The sequence below is a fragment of the Bufo gargarizans genome, chromosome 5 (assembly GCF_014858855.1).
Source record: "Bufo gargarizans isolate SCDJY-AF-19 chromosome 5, ASM1485885v1, whole genome shotgun sequence".
In the NCBI taxonomy this organism is placed as follows: Eukaryota; Metazoa; Chordata; class Amphibia; order Anura; family Bufonidae; genus Bufo; species Bufo gargarizans.
The window spans coordinates 347,657,379-347,675,026 of record NC_058084.1 but is presented as its reverse complement, the minus strand read 5'-3'; the positions used below and the strand labels follow the sequence as shown (position 1 = coordinate 347,675,026).

The following is a 17,648-nucleotide window of genomic DNA, read 5'->3' as shown; positions in this document are numbered from 1 at the left end:
TTATATAGGGTAAGGTTCCGGACGGGGTCGCTCTTATCTGGGCAGGTGGTCTGTGGTTAGGCTATCAGGGCCAGAATAGCACCCCCCTGTAGGGCAATATCAGGGACAGTTCTTTGCCCAACCTATCCTTCAATACCACATCATCATCTAGCCCAGGGATAGATGTTTTTTTGCTTTCCCTCCGGGAATCATGGATGTGCACTGGAACCCCCCTGGGTTGTGGTAGGACATATGGTTTCTGATTTAGTGCTGCCGAGCACCTGATTTAGTGCCGCCGAGCACTTGTTATTGCCTACCACATCTATGCTTTTTGCTTAACTTTAATAATTTTATTTGTTTTCATTTTGAGGGATATCTTTTCCATTCACACGTCCGCCAAATAGGTCCGCATCCGTTCCGCAATTTTGCGGAACGAGTACAGACCTATTAATTTTCAATAGGGCCGGAATGTGCTGTCCGCATCCGCATTTGCGGATCCACACTTCCGCATTTGTGCTTCCGTTTCCACAAAAAAATAGAACATGTCCTATTTTTGTCCGCAATTGCAGACAAGATTAGGCATTTACTATTTTAGTGCCGGCGATGTGCGGTCCGCAAATTGCGGAATACACATTGCCGGTGTCCGTGTTTTGAGGATCCACAAAACACTTACGGACGTGTGAATGGACCCTCATAGTAACATTATTAAAGGTTAAATTTTATCTATATTCTAATGGATTGCCCTCCGTGTACAATGTTATAATATACTTTCTATGTTAGAAAGTATATTATAGTGCATTTGTATTGTGCGGCAGTTGTGTGTGGTTCTGCTGCGACACTGCAGGTATATAGAGGGACAAGCGCTATTGGAACAAATAATTTCTACTGATGTGATATACCAGTCACCCCCCAAAAAAACTGATTGAAGCGGGGTGTTATATACCAATATACTTTCTTTATAGTGCATTTGCGCATGCGTGTATGCGAAAATTATATTGCCGATATTTTGCATTGAAAAAAATTATAAATGGAGATCGCAAATTTGACTAATACATCTAGTATGTCACTGTCCATGTTGTGGGACTATTTGTGCACTTCTAGTAATTATTTCTTGGCTGCGAATATGAGCTGAAGGTTTTTTAGGTTCGTCTGCCATTAAAATGAATGGGACCCGCCACGAACTTGCGGTTCATGAACATTTGATCGTGTTCGCGCAATTGCGTTCGTGAACCGCCCCGGCAGATGTTCGTCCATCACTACTCATATATTCTGGGATTGTGGAACACTCCAAAAATTTTGGTCAGATGTGGAAGTTGTAGTGCGGCCCTCCAAACATGATCTTGCTACATCCTTGATCACAGCAGCCAAGTTGCTTGTCCCCCTGCATTGGAGGTCGACTTCTCCACCGACTCTAGTTCAATGGATTGATAAAGTTCACCAAATCTTTAGGTTTGAAGAACTAGCAAGTTGGGAATCCCGTAGCAGACCAAAATTCCTACAGATGTGGACTCCATGGCTAGATTATATCAGTAAAAGGTCATAACCCTTTCCTTGGTATTGGTAATGATTCCCAGATGCAACTCCTCTCGAAACTCATTCTAAGTGTAGTAATCACATATCATTGAAATATTAAACCTCTTTCCACTTTCCTTCTCCCATTCTCCTCCCTTCTTCCAACTCCCCTCCTTCTCTGGATTGGTCCATTAAAACGGCTAGTTGGACTCATTTAGAGCCTTTTTGTTTTCTGTTCTTTGTTCTTGACTGATACTATATTGTACTGTAATTACTGCTTTTTCCAGACTCACTTTACTCAAGAATAACTGATTACGTACAGATGACCTGAAATCTTAATATTAGCTGTAATAATATGGTTGTTACGTAATGTTTACCGGTATTATATTGCCTTTCTGTAATTTTATTTGCAAGCGAGTCCTTTAGTAATTGTTAAGCAATTGTTTTCTTGTACTAAATGTTGTTCTTATTAATAAAAACAGATTTTAAACAAACAAAAATGCCATGGCCCAGATATACTAAAGTGTCTGCACCTAGAATCTGTCTAAAAAGTGGCAAAGATTGACGCAATTTGGCAAACCACAGCTGCTATTTATTTTTTCCTGACTCGCTAGAAAAAAGGGTGGGGCTTAGTTGAAAGGGGATGTGCTTTGCTGGAAAGAGGCGTGGTCTAAGATGTGATGATTGCACCGAAAATGGCACCACAATTCTGGCATAAATTTCTATCTCTAAGTAAGCCAACCAATATGTGGCATAGAGCCAGAGAAAAGTGTCAACCAATCAGATTAATCCTTTCCTTTTCCACAGGAGCTCTTTAAAATGAAAGGTGGAATCTGATTGGTTGCTAAGGGAAACTGAGCCAGTGTTCCTTTACAGCAGTTTTGATAAATCTCCCCCTCAGTGTGGCAGCCCCGTAAACCCACTTATTTAGCAAATGAGTCAGCATGGGTGATGCCACATACAGTTACTGCCATGTATCTACTGTTGAATCTGTACAGATACCTACAGCATAAGGCTCCATTCACACGTCCGCACTGTGTTTTGCGGATCCGCAAAACACAGACAGCGGCAATGTGTGTTCCGCATTTTGCGGACCGCACATTGCCGGCACTAATAGAATATGCCTGTTCTTGTCCGCAATTGCAATTTTTTGCGGAACAGAAGTGTGGACCCACGATGTGCTGCCCCATAGAAATGAATGGGTCCGCAATTCCGTTCCGCAAAATGCGGAACGAAATTGCGGACGTGAGAATGGAGCCTAAGGGTCTCCTCACACCAGCAGACGCCAGGCCAGTCAGAAGCAATTGGTGCTATCAATAAAGACTTCGGTCCTAATTTTCTGTATGATTACTTGTCATCCCAGCGACAATTGTTATGATATAAGTTCAACAACTTTTGAAAGTTAGATTATTATCATTAATACTTTTATTTATGTATAATCTCATTATAATACATGACATGACATTTAATGCTATGTATATCAATCAATTTTTATTTTATTTTTTTATTATTTCTTTCGTTGTAAAGAATAATGTTGCTTTTTTGAACTTGCAAAATTTTAATAAAGAAAGAATTTAAACAGAAGCAATTGGTGCTTCATAAAAGGGCCTGTCACATGGCCTAATCCAAAGTTAAAGGGGATGAACAATCATTATTTAGATTGTTTGTCCCCCCACTCACCTTGCTAATTGTTGGCAGCTCATCCCCTGTTTATGAAGGGTGACATGCTGCTGGCAAACAAGAATTTTAGGCGATCACTCAAGGTGAGTGGCGGCACTTTAAGCATATGGCCACAAAAGATTTTCCAAAGTAGATTTATGTGAGGAAGATCCACAACATTTAGGGTATGACCACACAATGCGGTCTTGATGGGGATAGGGAACGCATCCGACATACAGCATGTGGTTACCACATATATAATCAGGCTTTTAGAGGTTTTTTTTGTCCACGACTGTTGTTTTAACAGTTATGAATATTCATGGTTATTTATCATTCTGATTAACTTCAAATACATCAAACATACACCTGATTAACTGTATAGCCAACGCAGTCAGCATTGGTGCGGTACAATCACCACGGCTTGGAAAGTGCCAGGTCTGCCTCAGAAACCGATTTCCTCATTGACTTCTATTGGGAAAGGAGATGCTGCAGTTCCAAACCGCATCACGACCCGCCATGTGGTCGTCCCCTTATAGTAGCATCAAAGTGAATAAAACAAAAAAAATCTCATCCACATGCTATGTTGTGTATCTGAACCGTAAAACACACATTAGGCTACTTTCATATGCGATTTCCTTTCCAGTTTTGAGATCTAGCAGAGGATCTAAAAAAGGAGGAAAACCCTTCAGTTTTGTCCCCAGTTATTGTCAATGGGGACAAAAAGGAATGGAAGGCATCAGAATACATTCCGCTCCGGTTTGCTGCGTTCTGTGACTGGACATAAAACCGCAGCAAACTGTAGATTTTTTGTCTGCAAAACTGAACAAGCCAGGTCCGGCACTAAAAACGATAAGTCAATGATGCCAGGTCCATTTTTCTCAGACTGGAAAAAAAAACGGATCCGGCACCCATTGATTTACAATATTGTTAGTGCTGGTTTGTTCACTTTTGATTTAATAAAACCGCAAGAGAACCAAAGCATTTTCCTCAGGTTTTGAGAACCTCTGCCGGATCTGAAAACCGGAATGAAAAACGCATATGTGAACGTGACAAGCAGTATGGATTTTAAAGGGAATGTGTCAGCAGAAAATAACCTATTATTTTATGTTAAACATATTTTAAAATTTATATTTTTTATAATTTATAATGTTTGGTGGTTATTTTTAATTTTCCATGTCAATATCTATATTTAAACAAAAGAAAAAAACATAAAATCTTGCAGTTTTTGCAGTGGCCACTAAACCTTATAATAGGCGCCACTTTTTGCAGTCATCTGCTTAACTGTCATTCTAATCCTGCCTATAATGATATCACCTCTGTGTACAGATAACACAAAATCCACCATTCACAATAGGTGATTGTCAAAGCTCATGTACTCCTTGCTTGTAAAATGACATGCACAGGTCACAGAGCATGCCGAGAAAACTCTCTGGTAGAAGTCAGTGAGGTCCCCCCAGAACATTGTGTCTATGGCCCATGTGGCTGCCATAAAGCAATTTTCTTAAAGGGGTATTCCAATCTCAGACGATGGGCACATATCACTAGGATATGCCCCCATTGTCTGATAGGTGAGGGTCCCAGAGAACGAAGTGGGGAGAGCTGTGGCTGGAGGACCCCGGGGTCTGTCCAATAGAAGTGAATGAGAGCGCACTGGACATGCGCGGCCCCTGATCCCATTCATTTCTATGGGGCAGACAGAAATAGCCGAGCCAGCGCCATGGATATTAATGGGGTGCGGCTGCGCATGCACAGTGCGCCCTCTGTTCATTTGCCCGCTCCGTTCTCATTGTAGGTGTGGGTCCTAGCGGTGGGACCCGTACCTATCAGACAATGGGGGCATAACCTAGCGATATGCCCCCATTGTCTGAGATGGGAATACCCCTTTAATACTTTCTAAATGCAGTTAAGAACAGCTCAGACAAGATGGTCGCCCCCATAATCATGTTCTCGAAATAGAATACAAATATCTGTAATCTGAAAATAGGAACAGATTAGAAAAAAGGATGTGTGTTATTATCTGGTTTTAACTGGCAGAAAAAAATATTGATGACATATTTCTTTTAAATCTGCAGAATGTCAATTTATTTAGAATGCAGAGCGGGAAATCTGCAGCATTTCAGCACCAAAATCCAAAACAGAATTTGCACAATTTGGTGAGGGTTTTGCCGCTGCAGGTTTTGGCCAGATACACAAGACACTTATCTGATATGGGTGGTAGGTTGAGCGATTGGTCCTTATATTTGGCCCAATTCTGTGTCCCTAAAAGAACATCATTTAATAGATCGGGATTTCCATTGCTACTCATGTTTACATTTCAACTGTATTCTTAACTTATGCACAACCCTCAATCTTAGGGCTCGTTCACACGAACGTATTTTGCGTTCCGTTGCTCTGTCCCATGGCCCCGAGTCCTGTCCTATTCTTGTCCGTTTTGCGGACAAGAATAGGCATTTCTATAATGGGCCTCCTGTTCCATTCCACAAATTTGCGGACCGCAAAAAACGCCACGGTCGTGTGAACAAGCCCTTATTCGGATTTGCTGTCCATTTAGGGTCCATCACATGTCCGCAAGTGTTTTGCGGTCAGCAAATTCCAGACCTGCAAAACACAAACACCGGCCATGTGCGCTCCGCATTTTGCAGACCTCACATGGCCGGTACTTTAAGATAGAAATGCCTTTTCTTGTCCGTGTCTGCGGACAAGAAAAGGACATGTTCTGTTTTTTGCGGAACAGAAGTGCGGATGCGGCACGGAAGTGCGGATTTTTCTTTTGCGGCCCCATTGAAAATGAATGGGTCCGGATCCATTTCGCAACATGTTCAGATCCATTTTGCGGACGTGTGGGGCACATATGCGCTATATTTTCCGTTATACAGTTCTAACAGGGTTATAACGGAATATAAAGGAATTTAGGGACAGAATGCAAGGATTTTTTTTTCTGTCTTACATAACGGAACAAGACCGAACAGTTATGTGTCCCCACAGACATGTATTAGGACGGATCAAAACGGAATGCCTCTAAAGGGTTCTGTTTTGAAGTCCATCCTCAAATTCCGTTATATTCCGTTATAACCCTGTTAGAACAGAACGACATAAAGAAATATATAACGCATATGTGAACCCACCCTAAGTGGTTGTGAAATGCAAACCTATTGAAACAAACAATGTGCAATGTACAATATAATGCAAGGGAAGCTGAGTTTCAAAAAACATCAGTCCACACATTGTACAAGAAAGGGTGTATTTTAGGCCATGCTAAAGATTTTCAAATCCTTGGTGTGTTTTTTGCGTGGCATATTTTTACACTAAAGGATGAAATTCAGATCAATCAACAGAAAAAAACTCAATTTATAACAAGTTCTGTCCTCTCTGAGCTTACCTAAGGACATGTTTACATACAGGCAGAAAACCACCCTATTATCGAGTACAATAATAAAAAAATACATTTTTAGCTGCAACCAAACTAGAACATTTATCAGGCTTAGGCCTCATGCACACAACCGTTTTTTTTTTTTCCGTTTATAGGCCTTTTTTTGCGTTCTGTCCGTATACGGAACTATTCATTTCAAAGGGTCCGCAATGAAAACGGAATGTATTCAGTATGCATTCCGTTTCCGTATTTCCATTTTTCTGTTCCGTTCAAAGATAGAACATGTCCTATTATTGCCTGCAAATCACGTTCCGTGGCTCCATTCAAGTCAATGAGTCCGCAAAAAAAAGGAATGTACTCCGTATGCATTTTGTTTCCGTATTTCCGTTTTTCTGTTCCGTTGATAGATAGAACATGTCCTATTATTGCCCCCAAATCACGTTCCGTGGCTTCATTCAAGTCAATGGGTCCGCAAAAAAAACTGAACACAAATGCATCAGTATGTCGTTCCGTATCCGTTCTGTTTTTGCGGAACCATCTATTGAAAATGTTATGCCCAGCCAAATTTTTTCTATGTAATTGCTGTATACTGTATATGCCATACCGAAAAACGGAACAGAAAAACAGATCAGAGACGGAAACACAACGGAAACAAAAAACGGAACTAAGGATCTGTGAAAAACGGACCGCAAAACACTGAAAAAAAGGCCATACGGTCGTGTGAAATAGGCCTTATTGACCAGTGTGAAAACTGCAGGATTTTATGTTTTTTGTTTAAATATAGATATTTAAATAGAAAATTTAAAATAACATCATCAAAAAAATAAAAAATGTTACATTTTAAAATGTAATTTAAACAATAGGTCATTTTCTGGTGACACGTTCCCTTTTAAACAGAATGACTTTATATTGCAATACTTTCTGCTTCCTTTGCACTGAACAATTGAAATACCCAAATTACTGTGAAGAGGCTGCAGTCTAATTATATATGGTGCAACCGTCTGCAGAATGATTATAGACTGCAACCTTCTCAATGACTCTCAGCTTTTAAGGTATATAATTGCATTTGCTATCCTATGTATGTTTCCATGGCTGTAGATTTGTTTGCACTGGGGTTGTTTTTTACTGTTGCAGGGGCTGTGGTTACTACCCACTGGTAGTTGTAGTGGGCTCAGCCCTGTGGTTAGCAGGGAGACAACCAGGCGCTGACATCCAGATACCGCCCGTTTCATGGAGAGTTTATGGCGCTATCTATGTTCTATGTTGTGTCGTTTCCTAATTTCGTTGCACTGGATAGTTCACTCTCAGCAAAAACTCAGGGAAGAGTGACTCGTGTAGATACAGTTCTTATGTGTCCATTTAAATTAATGATATCTATGGAAAGTGCATTTTCTTTATGGCGATATTAATCATGACAAGTAATTAAGTTCCTAAGCTGAATATTTTGCCACTTCAAATCCATGAAAAAGGGACCACAAATTAAAGGGGGATTCTACCTAAAGTAACCCCCTGCCATGACATAGAGACTGGGTTCCCTCTCTTCAGGACAATGTGACATTCAATTAAAATCAGAACAAGGAATCACAAGCATCAATTAGTACAATTCTGAGCATTTTCAAATAGTTGGGGCATTACACAAAATATGTATGTATATATATATATATATATATATATGGCATTAGTTATAAAAATCTACATTCTGTTGTGTCCTATTCCATTTTCAGGCCATACATGTTGAATATATATATTATACACACATATACATATTCTATTATCTATTCATCTATGGTATAACTATCTATTATTTATTATCTATATATATATATCTCTATCCTCAATGCAAACCCTTTCTCCTGCCCTATGCTGGTCAGTGGCCAATAACCTGTCACCATTGTCTCTTGGTAATTAGTGGTAGCTCTGTCTCTCATGTGGTCATTATCCCCCCCCCCCCCCCCTAAAAAAAAACCTTAATTATGTAGCTAGATCTTGATGGGCTAAAAAAGGGGAATTGGCCATTTAAAACCAAAAAATGAGCACAAGTTGAACAGATGAGCTTACATTTTCTATGGCAAGGACATCCCATGTAAAGTGCTGTATAATGCCAATGAAATGGCTTAATTATTGACATGGGACCAACAAAATAATTAAAACGAGAGAGTAAAACCATTGGACTTAAAACGGGACCTGTAAAACAGAATTCATTATTAGCTTTTAATACTCTTTATAAACCGTGTATTTGTAAAAAGCCATGTGCTTAACCCCCTGATTGCCAGCTGAGTCAGCAACCCATTGAACTGGCACCCAGGAGGTTAAAAGCAGCCATGCATTACATTCATGGAGCCGGCAGCTGCTATGTGACAGAGCATCATTTACAATATCTGTGTCTATATAACATATGTCTATGATCCACAATGAATACAATGGAAAGCATGGCTAGATGGCATTACCTGCTTTTTGTGCCTGAATGGCTGCAGAGGAAGGAGACAAGAGTCTGCTGAGAAGGAGCAGACACCCAGTCTTATTCCAGTAAGGTGCTACAAGGACTACAATACTGGGAATACAGAGAAAGTCTTTTATTTTGCAGCTGTATTCCTGAAATTTGGAACAGTAAAGTTCCCATCCCCTCACTCATTGGCAGGATCCTGTACATGTTCTGTGTACTGCTTCTGCCACCAAATATTCGTTTTCATCCCATGTTCCAGAGACTCTCTTTGTATAAAGTCAAGATGATGATTATGGGCTTGATGGAAGACCCCCATCCAAACCATGTCTTTCCCATTCATTCCCCATATGGCAGAGCTGGAGGTGGTTAAAATACATAACTTGTTCCCCTGGGAAAAGCAGCATTCATATTTCTGCTGCTAGTGATTTGTCAGAACCACTTGCCTCCTCTTTATGATGGAAATCTAAAGGCGATTGGAAAGTCTATAAAGAACTACAAAAAGGGCACTGACAAAGCCCAACCTCAGCAATTGTGATGTCAAATATGCGACATTATGAAATAAGTCCATTCTAAATAGTAGTTTATTATACAATACTTACTACTCTAAAAAGATGTTTACAATAGTGACTTTTCTATAGATAGATAGATAGATAGATAGATAGATAGTATAATCAAGATAAATAGTATAAATATATATAGATAAATAGATAATAGTATAAAGATAGACAAATAGTATAAAGATAGATAATAGATAGTATAAAGATAGATAATAGATAGTATAAAGATAGATAAATAGTATAAAGATAGAAAGATAGGTAGATAGATAGAATAACTAAAGATAGATAGACATATGATAGATAGATAGATAAATATTAGATAGATGATAGAAATAATAAAGATAAATAGGCAGATAGATAGCTAATATATAGTATAAATATAGATAAATAGTCTAAAGATAGATATTAGATGGATAGATTGATAGATAGATAGATATTAGATAGATAGATAGATAGATAGATAGATAGATAGATATTAGATAGATAGATAGATAGATAGATAGATAATATAAATAATAAAGATAAATAGGCAGATAGATAGCTAATAGATAGTATAAATATAGATAAATAGTATAAAGATAGATAGATAGATAGATAGATAGATAGATAAATAGATAGTATAAAGATAGATAAATAGTATAAAGATAGATAGGTAGATAGACAGAATAACCAAAGATAGATAGACAGACATATGATAGATAGATAGATAGATAGATAGATAGATAGATAGATAGATAGAAAGAATAAAGATAAATAGGCAGATAGATAATAGATAGACAAATAGATGGATAGATAGATCTGATTGTGTACACACTGTAGCTTTATTCACCCATATTGATGCATACTTATGGATCTATAAAGCTACACATTTTCACTGGACTTTGGGGTGCTGCCATATCTGTATCTGCGTGGGGCCGGGACAGGTCAGATACATGGATGGTTTGTCAGATTAGATTATAGGATTGATGGTAAAGATGCAGTGTAATCTGAACAATGACCATCTTAAGCTCTACCTTATACAACTAGATGATAGAGTGATAGATAGATAGATAGATAGATAGATAGATAGATAGATAGATAGATAGATAGATATGTGTGTTTGTGATTTGTCTATCCTCTATCTATTTATCTATCTATCTATTTGTCTTTCTCTCTAGGTTTCCATATATTCACATGAACATAGTCTCTTCATGTAGAACAGGATCATAGCATAGCCTTTATATACCGCATCATAAATGCCATTTTACCTGAGCTGTACTGCAGAGCCGGGGACAGGAGATGGCTGTATAAAGATAAAAATCCCATGTAGACAATAATCTGTAATAAAACACAAGATCGTTACATGAGAGAATGAAGAGTTGGAAAAATCTGTGCGGAACAAAACAAGACAAAGTCCCCAAAAATGTAACCACAATAGAAAACAAAGTAGTGATGTCACTAAGGCTCTAGTGTAATGCACTGAATTATGGATGATAAGTGAAAGGACTTCACAGCAGTTCTTCAACTTAAAGATTAAAAATATAAAAAAAAGTAGAGATTTCTGCATCCTGTGATGAATAATGCAACAAAGAGAAAATAAAGTACAAGCTTAATTAGCGGGTGCGGGCTGATCCCAGCGGAGCACTGGGCAGAGCAGAGTGCTGCCGGACTCCAGATGCAGGCGTGTGTTCACACTCTGTGCATCCTCCGCGTTCATCAGTCAGTCCATAAAGCATTGACTCGGGCTTCTCTTTCATCTTGGAGGTGGCGGACGTCGCTATTTATCCGGCAGCAGCAGCAGGAGCAGCAATCAATGAGTGGCGTCAGCAGAGGTTCTGTAATGACGATTGCACCATTAAGGATGACAGCTTAGAAGAAGAGGGCAATGGTGATCCCTCCCAGAGCCAGTCCAGCACAGGAGAGTGCAGGCAGCACAGGGTCATCATCTGTGTCTCTCTCTATCTAGTCCTGCCTGGCTCACACTCTCACACACCATGGAAGCCAGAAAGGACATGGTCATGTTCCTGGAGGGAGGACAACTTGGCACTCTAGTTGGCAAGAGAATGGCTAATTTGTCGGACGCAGTGGGAAGCCCCATTCAGGAGCCGCAGGAGAAAATGCTTCCTAGAAGCTGCTTGAGCCCTCGGCCTGGCCCCTTGGCATCCAGGGAGCGGGCAGAGGAGGAGGTGGAGGTGGTATCAGGGAGCGACCCGGACAGCAGGGCATCAGCAGCGCTCCTGCACCCCTCACCCCATCCGGATGCCCTCTCAGCCAAGGGGCACCACAGCAGCTCGGACACTGAGTCGGATTTTTACGAGGAGATTGAAGTGAGCTGCACCCCGGACTGCAACACAGGCAGCTCGGAGTACCAGCACAGCAAAGGTAGCTATCTATCTATCCATCTATCTATCATCTATCTATCTATCTATCTATCTATCTATCTATCTATCTATCTATCTATCTGTCTATCTATCTACCTATCATCTATCTATCTATCTATCTATCTATCTATCTATCTATCATCTATCTATTATCTATCTATTATCTATCTTTCTACCTATATCTATTATCTATCTACTATCAATCTATATATCTATCTTATATCTATCTATCTATCTATTATCTATCTGAGCACAAAATATTATCTATCTGACACAGATAATGCTACATTGAATATGTGTGTATAATATATATATATACACACACACACACACACATATACATACATACACACACACACACACATACATACATACATACACACACACACACACACACACACACACACATACACATGTATATATACACACATATTCTTTTCCTATTTTAGATATTTACAGCACATTGTTTTATGTAATATTTAGTTATTATATATGTATTTATGACTCCTCTGTGCACTCTAGCAATCCTTTCCATACACTACTTTCTTGTGCTTGGACCCTCAGGCTTCAGTTGTATATGACATACTATTATATACTATATACTATGTAGCCCTGAGGAATCCAATATTTGGGACCTGGCTCACACTCAGTAGTGTCTGTAGGAACCTTAACACCTTTCTCTTGACTCAAGATCAAAGACTGAGCTGAGGAAGCCTGTCGGGGACATTGTATGTAGGTGACCATAAAGACAATGAGAGGATGGCTGGAGGCTCCTGGCTGCCCTGGCACTTTACATGTCCCTCACAGACTCCACACATCTTCTCACTTTCACTGGTGGTCGGCGCCAGCTCGGAAATCCTTATGTTAAATAAAAACTTAGATGCATTGACAAAAGCCCAGGTTGCATTTGAAAGGTGAACAGTCAGAGATCTTCTCATACATGTGTCCACTGATACCTCCAGGTGGACGTGAGCAGGAGGTAGGTATATATATATATATATATATATATATATATATATATATTCACAAGGAAAGGTCAACCTTTGAATATTACTTCTACTAATAATAACCTCTACTCTAGATATTTGCATATTATTATTAATATTCCTATTTCTACTACTTCTACTATTACTAATAAATATAATAATATAAATAATTATAATAATAGTAATAGCTTTTCCTGATTTTTATGACTAGATAATACTATTCTTTGGCCATCCCCCACACCAATGTTATCCTTGTCTGATTATCTGTAATGTCCAATGTAATGCACATCACTTCTCATTACAAGACCCCCATGTTTTTTCCATTATCTTTAATTTATTGGCCAGGACATAGATTACTACAGCGATATCTGGCTGGACTGTGAAATTGGAACATGCACGCTCATTTAGGGGTTACCACCAATAATGGTCAGTGGTTGCTCTCAGAGATTGGTGTGACAGATAGACCTGTCATTGTCTAGCAATCTGCCGGCACAAGTCGAATTTCCATGGCCAGTTTGATTACCAGATATTGGCGTCAGCTCTAAAATGGCTTTATTAGTCTATTCTTACTATTTTTTCCTAAAATATTTGCGCATTGCTTTGGGTATTTAATGTATGTATCTGTATACATAGTGCTAGACTACCTGGACACTATACGGAATCTGTTGACTTTTCCTTTTATGACTTGAATGACTACACTTGGCTAGATAAGGAGGGTGACCATGACTGTGTTCTGTGTATGCAGGTCAGTGTTCTGAGACCATGGGTGGCAGTCCTGTGAATGGAAGCGATTCATCAAAGGCAAGTGGTGGATCTCAGAGCTCGTTGTCCTGTTCTGGGGACCAGATGCGCAGATACCGAACAGCCTTCACCAGGGAGCAGATAGCACGTCTGGAGAAAGAGTTCTACAGGGAGAACTATGTGTCCAGGCCCAGGAGATGTGAACTGGCTGCTGCCCTCAACCTGCCAGAGACCACTATCAAGGTATGGATCTGCAATCACATCACTAACATAAAGGGCTTAAGAACACTCCAGAGCATCATATCTAAAGTCTATATCTATATATCTACACTTCTACAATCTATCTGGAAGCAGACATTTAAGGCTTGGTATGGGATGAGTATAGTGTTCTTTAGGGAAGCTCAGGAAACTATCTGCCCCCTTATCCCTACTTTCTGTGATGAGCTTCCAGTTTTATGAAGCTACAGATTACCAATAGGTTCCCTCTTTCAATTTATTTTCACCATGCTCCATACCTTCATAGGTCACTTGAGTAGATGCACTAAACAAGTGAAATACTTGCTATTGATTTATTGGGTATAAGTGCTTTCCATGCTTATTTTATATTAAATTTGTCCATCTTGTTTGTTTTCAGGTTTGGTTCCAGAACAGGAGGATGAAGGACAAACGTCAGCGTCTGGCCATGACCTGGCCTCATCCTGCAGATCCAGCATTTTATACCTACATGATGAGCCATGCAGCAGCCACTGGCAATCTACCTTATCCTTTTCCATCTCACCTACCTCTTCCTTACTACTCTCACATGGGTATTGGTACCACTACAGCCTCAGCTGCCACCCCCTTTAGCTCCCCACTGAGACCACTAGACACCTTCAGAGTCCTCTCTCATCCTTACCCAAGGCCAGAACTCTTATGTGCATTTCGCCATCCTTCTATATATGCCACACCTGCTCATGGACTGACTGCTGGTGGCACCCCCTGCTCCTGCCTGGCATGCCACTCTACTTCTCCTAATGGGCTGGCGCAAAGGTCTGCAGCATCTGACTTTAACTGCTCATCGTCTTCAAGATCAGATTCCTTTCTCACTTTCACACCCTCAGTCTTGAGCAAATCCTCCATTCCTTTAGACCAGAGGGAAGAAGTACCCCTGACCAGATAAAACTGATGTCTTCTCCTGCACCTACTTTTTCCTAACTGACTTGGCAATGGGCCATGTCCATGTCTTAAAATGCACCTATTCAGGAGGTGACATTATTGAACTTATCAGGGCATCACATTTCCTCTACAGATATGAAAAAAAAAATATTTAAGGACTATACCTGACAGGATGGCCATTTTTAGTCATTGTCACAACCTTGTTTATGGTATAAAAGTGTCAGTGACAACATGGAGGACTATGTAGATTAGGATTACCAGTCTGGAATACTTGAATGCTATGTTTAAACAAAAAGGTCATTTAAAAATCATTTTCATTCCAAATGTTTGAGGTGAAATGTTTTCTTTTGCAGCAGCTCACAGTATTATAGCACCACCTTCTGCAGTGTATACAAAGCCACATTTATTATGGAGGAGTCTTTCTATGGAAATGCCACAGTCTATATATTTCCTGATCACTTTTATATTGTTTTGTATTTTGGTAGGACCAGACACTGGCCTTTGGATAAGTCTGAATGTCACTGGTTTATCCTCAGCTGCTGAAAAGTGCACATACTGATTAAATTATCAAGTGATGTATATGTAATGGGATTTTTTTCTGAATGTATAATAATTTCCTCAACGTGCAAACCTTCTGTCAGATCTTAACAAGCCGCATAGGGAAAGGATTAGGTAGCCAGATCTCTACAGACTGCAGCCACCTCTCTGCAAATGAGTGCACATGCAGAACACTGCGAGGACTTTCTATCTAATAAGCCCGTGGACAAAGCTTCATTTTCATGGCTTGTTTTTTTTTGTTTTTTTTATATATTTTTTTATACTTGATTTTCAGGGAATTTTAGTTTACATGTCCGTTGTTTATCGTTATTTATATTTGCTTTGGTTGCACATGTAGGCTGCATTGAAAATGTCTACCTGGATTTCGGTCTACTGGGCAGGCTGTGTTAGAAATATTTTTCAAACTGGGTTAGATATTTCATTGCAATTAATGTCTTTTGTGAAGATGATTTTGACGAGTTCAAAATAATAAAAATCATAATAATAACGTAATGAAACATTGTTACAATAATCTGTTACGAATTGCAATAAAAGAATCACAAGGATATATTATAAATACAGTTCAAGGAAGTTATTGCTGTATTGCCTTTGCTTCAAAGTTGGAGAGGGGGGGGGGGGGGGGCATGGGGTTATGGAAGAATGGTATATGCCCACGGGTTATGTCCTACAAAATATTCAGTTTTTATAGAATTTTCTATCAATTTCTTTGCTTTCATTCTCTTTTCAGATCTAAAATTGAAATAAAATCAGCAAAAAGCAAGGACAAACATAAACTGTAAAAGCAAGGACACGATCTATCTAATCTATGTTCTATCTATTATCTATCTATATATCTGTCTATCTTACATGTATTATCTATCTATCATCTATCCATCTTTCTTTCTTCCTTCCCTCTTTTATTTAGACATTGTAATATATATATTAAAGACAAAATGGGAGGCAGCTCCGATCAAGGTTTGAAATGGCCGGGTGCATGCTCAAGGGAATAAAGCTTACCCAAAATATAATGTGCAAAAAAGAGCAGCACTCCAACGCAGGATAAAATGAAATACAAAAAGTTTATTCACCATGGTGTAGCCGACGTTTCGGCTCCACAATTGAGCCTTTCTCAAGGCTTGAGAAAGGCTCAATTGTGGAGCCGAAACGTCGGCTACACCATGGTGAATAAACTTTTTGTATTTCATTTTATCCTGCGTTGGAGTGCTGCTCTTTTTTGCACTATATATATATATATATATATATATATATATATAGTAAAAATATGGCAGCACCAACCCAAAAACAAGTGGGTGCTAGCTAAAAGGTGCAAAGGTAAAAAGCTTACCCAAATGTATAATGAAAAAATAGAGCAGCACTCCTAAGTAGCAGTAAAAAATTGTATCTTTATTCACCCATGGGTGACGCGACGTTTCGGCTCCAACCTGAAGCCTTTCTTTATTTTTTCATTATATATATATATGTTAAAAAAGAAGGGCAGCACCGACTCACAAAAGAAGGCTGGGTGCAGGCTCAAAGGTAATAGGCTTACCCAATATCCAAAACGTACAAAAGGGCTTGAGAAAGGCTCTTGGATAGAGCCGAAACGTTGCTACACCATTGGGTGAATAAACAACTTAGTTTTTTCACTTATTTTTCGGAGTGCTGCTCTATTTGGTATATATATATATATATATATATATATATATATTACAATGTCTCTCTAAACATCAATATACCTGTGCTCTGCTGCATGGTTTGTTTTCTTATAGTAAATGGCTTATGGCAGACAAATAGGTTTATTACAGGAGGCTGAGCAGCGCACAGTTCTTCTGTTAAGGAGGTAAATGAGATGTCGCAAGTAATATTAGAAGATATGAGATCAATGATACATGTTTTGCTGTCCAATAAACAGACATTAATTGACTGTATTTCCTAAAGAGAATTCAGAAACTTTACATAGAAATTGGTCAAACCATGATCTAATATAGTCGCAATTTCACAATATTTGCATGGAAGAAGGCAGCAATATTACCGGTACTTTCCTAGTTACTATTAATAAAGATTTTCAGACTAGAATTGACAATATGTCACAAAAGAGGATTTATATTACAGTTTCTATAAATTAACCCCATAACCAATTTAACATCTATTTGTTTTATTTATATCCTTCAACACAGACAACTACAAACACATGTATGATTGGTTTAGGTGAAATTTGCCCCTTATTACAGTCTTGGTAAATAACCCTCAGTGCATGATTATGGGCTCTAGTCTCCAAGGCTGAGGACAATCTGGTTAAGTCCTTGTGGTTCCCTAAGGATCCTCCTGTACTCATATCCACCAAAGAGA

At 39.1% G+C, this 17,648-nt stretch overlaps 1 protein-coding gene across 1 annotated transcript; it reads left to right on the top strand.

The window, feature by feature from the left end:
• Positions 1-11,257: 11,257 nt before the first annotated feature.
• On the top strand, positions 11,258-14,766 carry EVX1 (even-skipped homeobox 1). Its single transcript, XM_044295861.1, has 3 exons — positions 11,258-11,881; positions 13,612-13,850; positions 14,242-14,766. Exons 1-3 carry the CDS (start codon positions 11,494-11,496, stop codon positions 14,764-14,766), a joined length of 1,152 nt encoding a protein of 383 aa, XP_044151796.1. The 5' UTR covers positions 11,258-11,493.
• The last annotated feature ends 2,882 nt before the right edge of the window (positions 14,767-17,648 follow it).

Coding starts and splice junctions, on each gene's coding strand:
- EVX1 (XM_044295861.1), top strand. CDS start 11,494: ATGGAAGCCAGAAAGGACATGGTCATGTTCCTGGAGGGAGGACAACTT. Junction 11,882..13,611: donor GGAGTACCAGCACAGCAAAG/GTAGCTATCTAT, acceptor CTGTGTATGCAG/GTCAGTGTTCTGAGACCATG. Junction 13,851..14,241: donor TGCCAGAGACCACTATCAAG/GTATGGATCTGC, acceptor GTTTGTTTTCAG/GTTTGGTTCCAGAACAGGAG.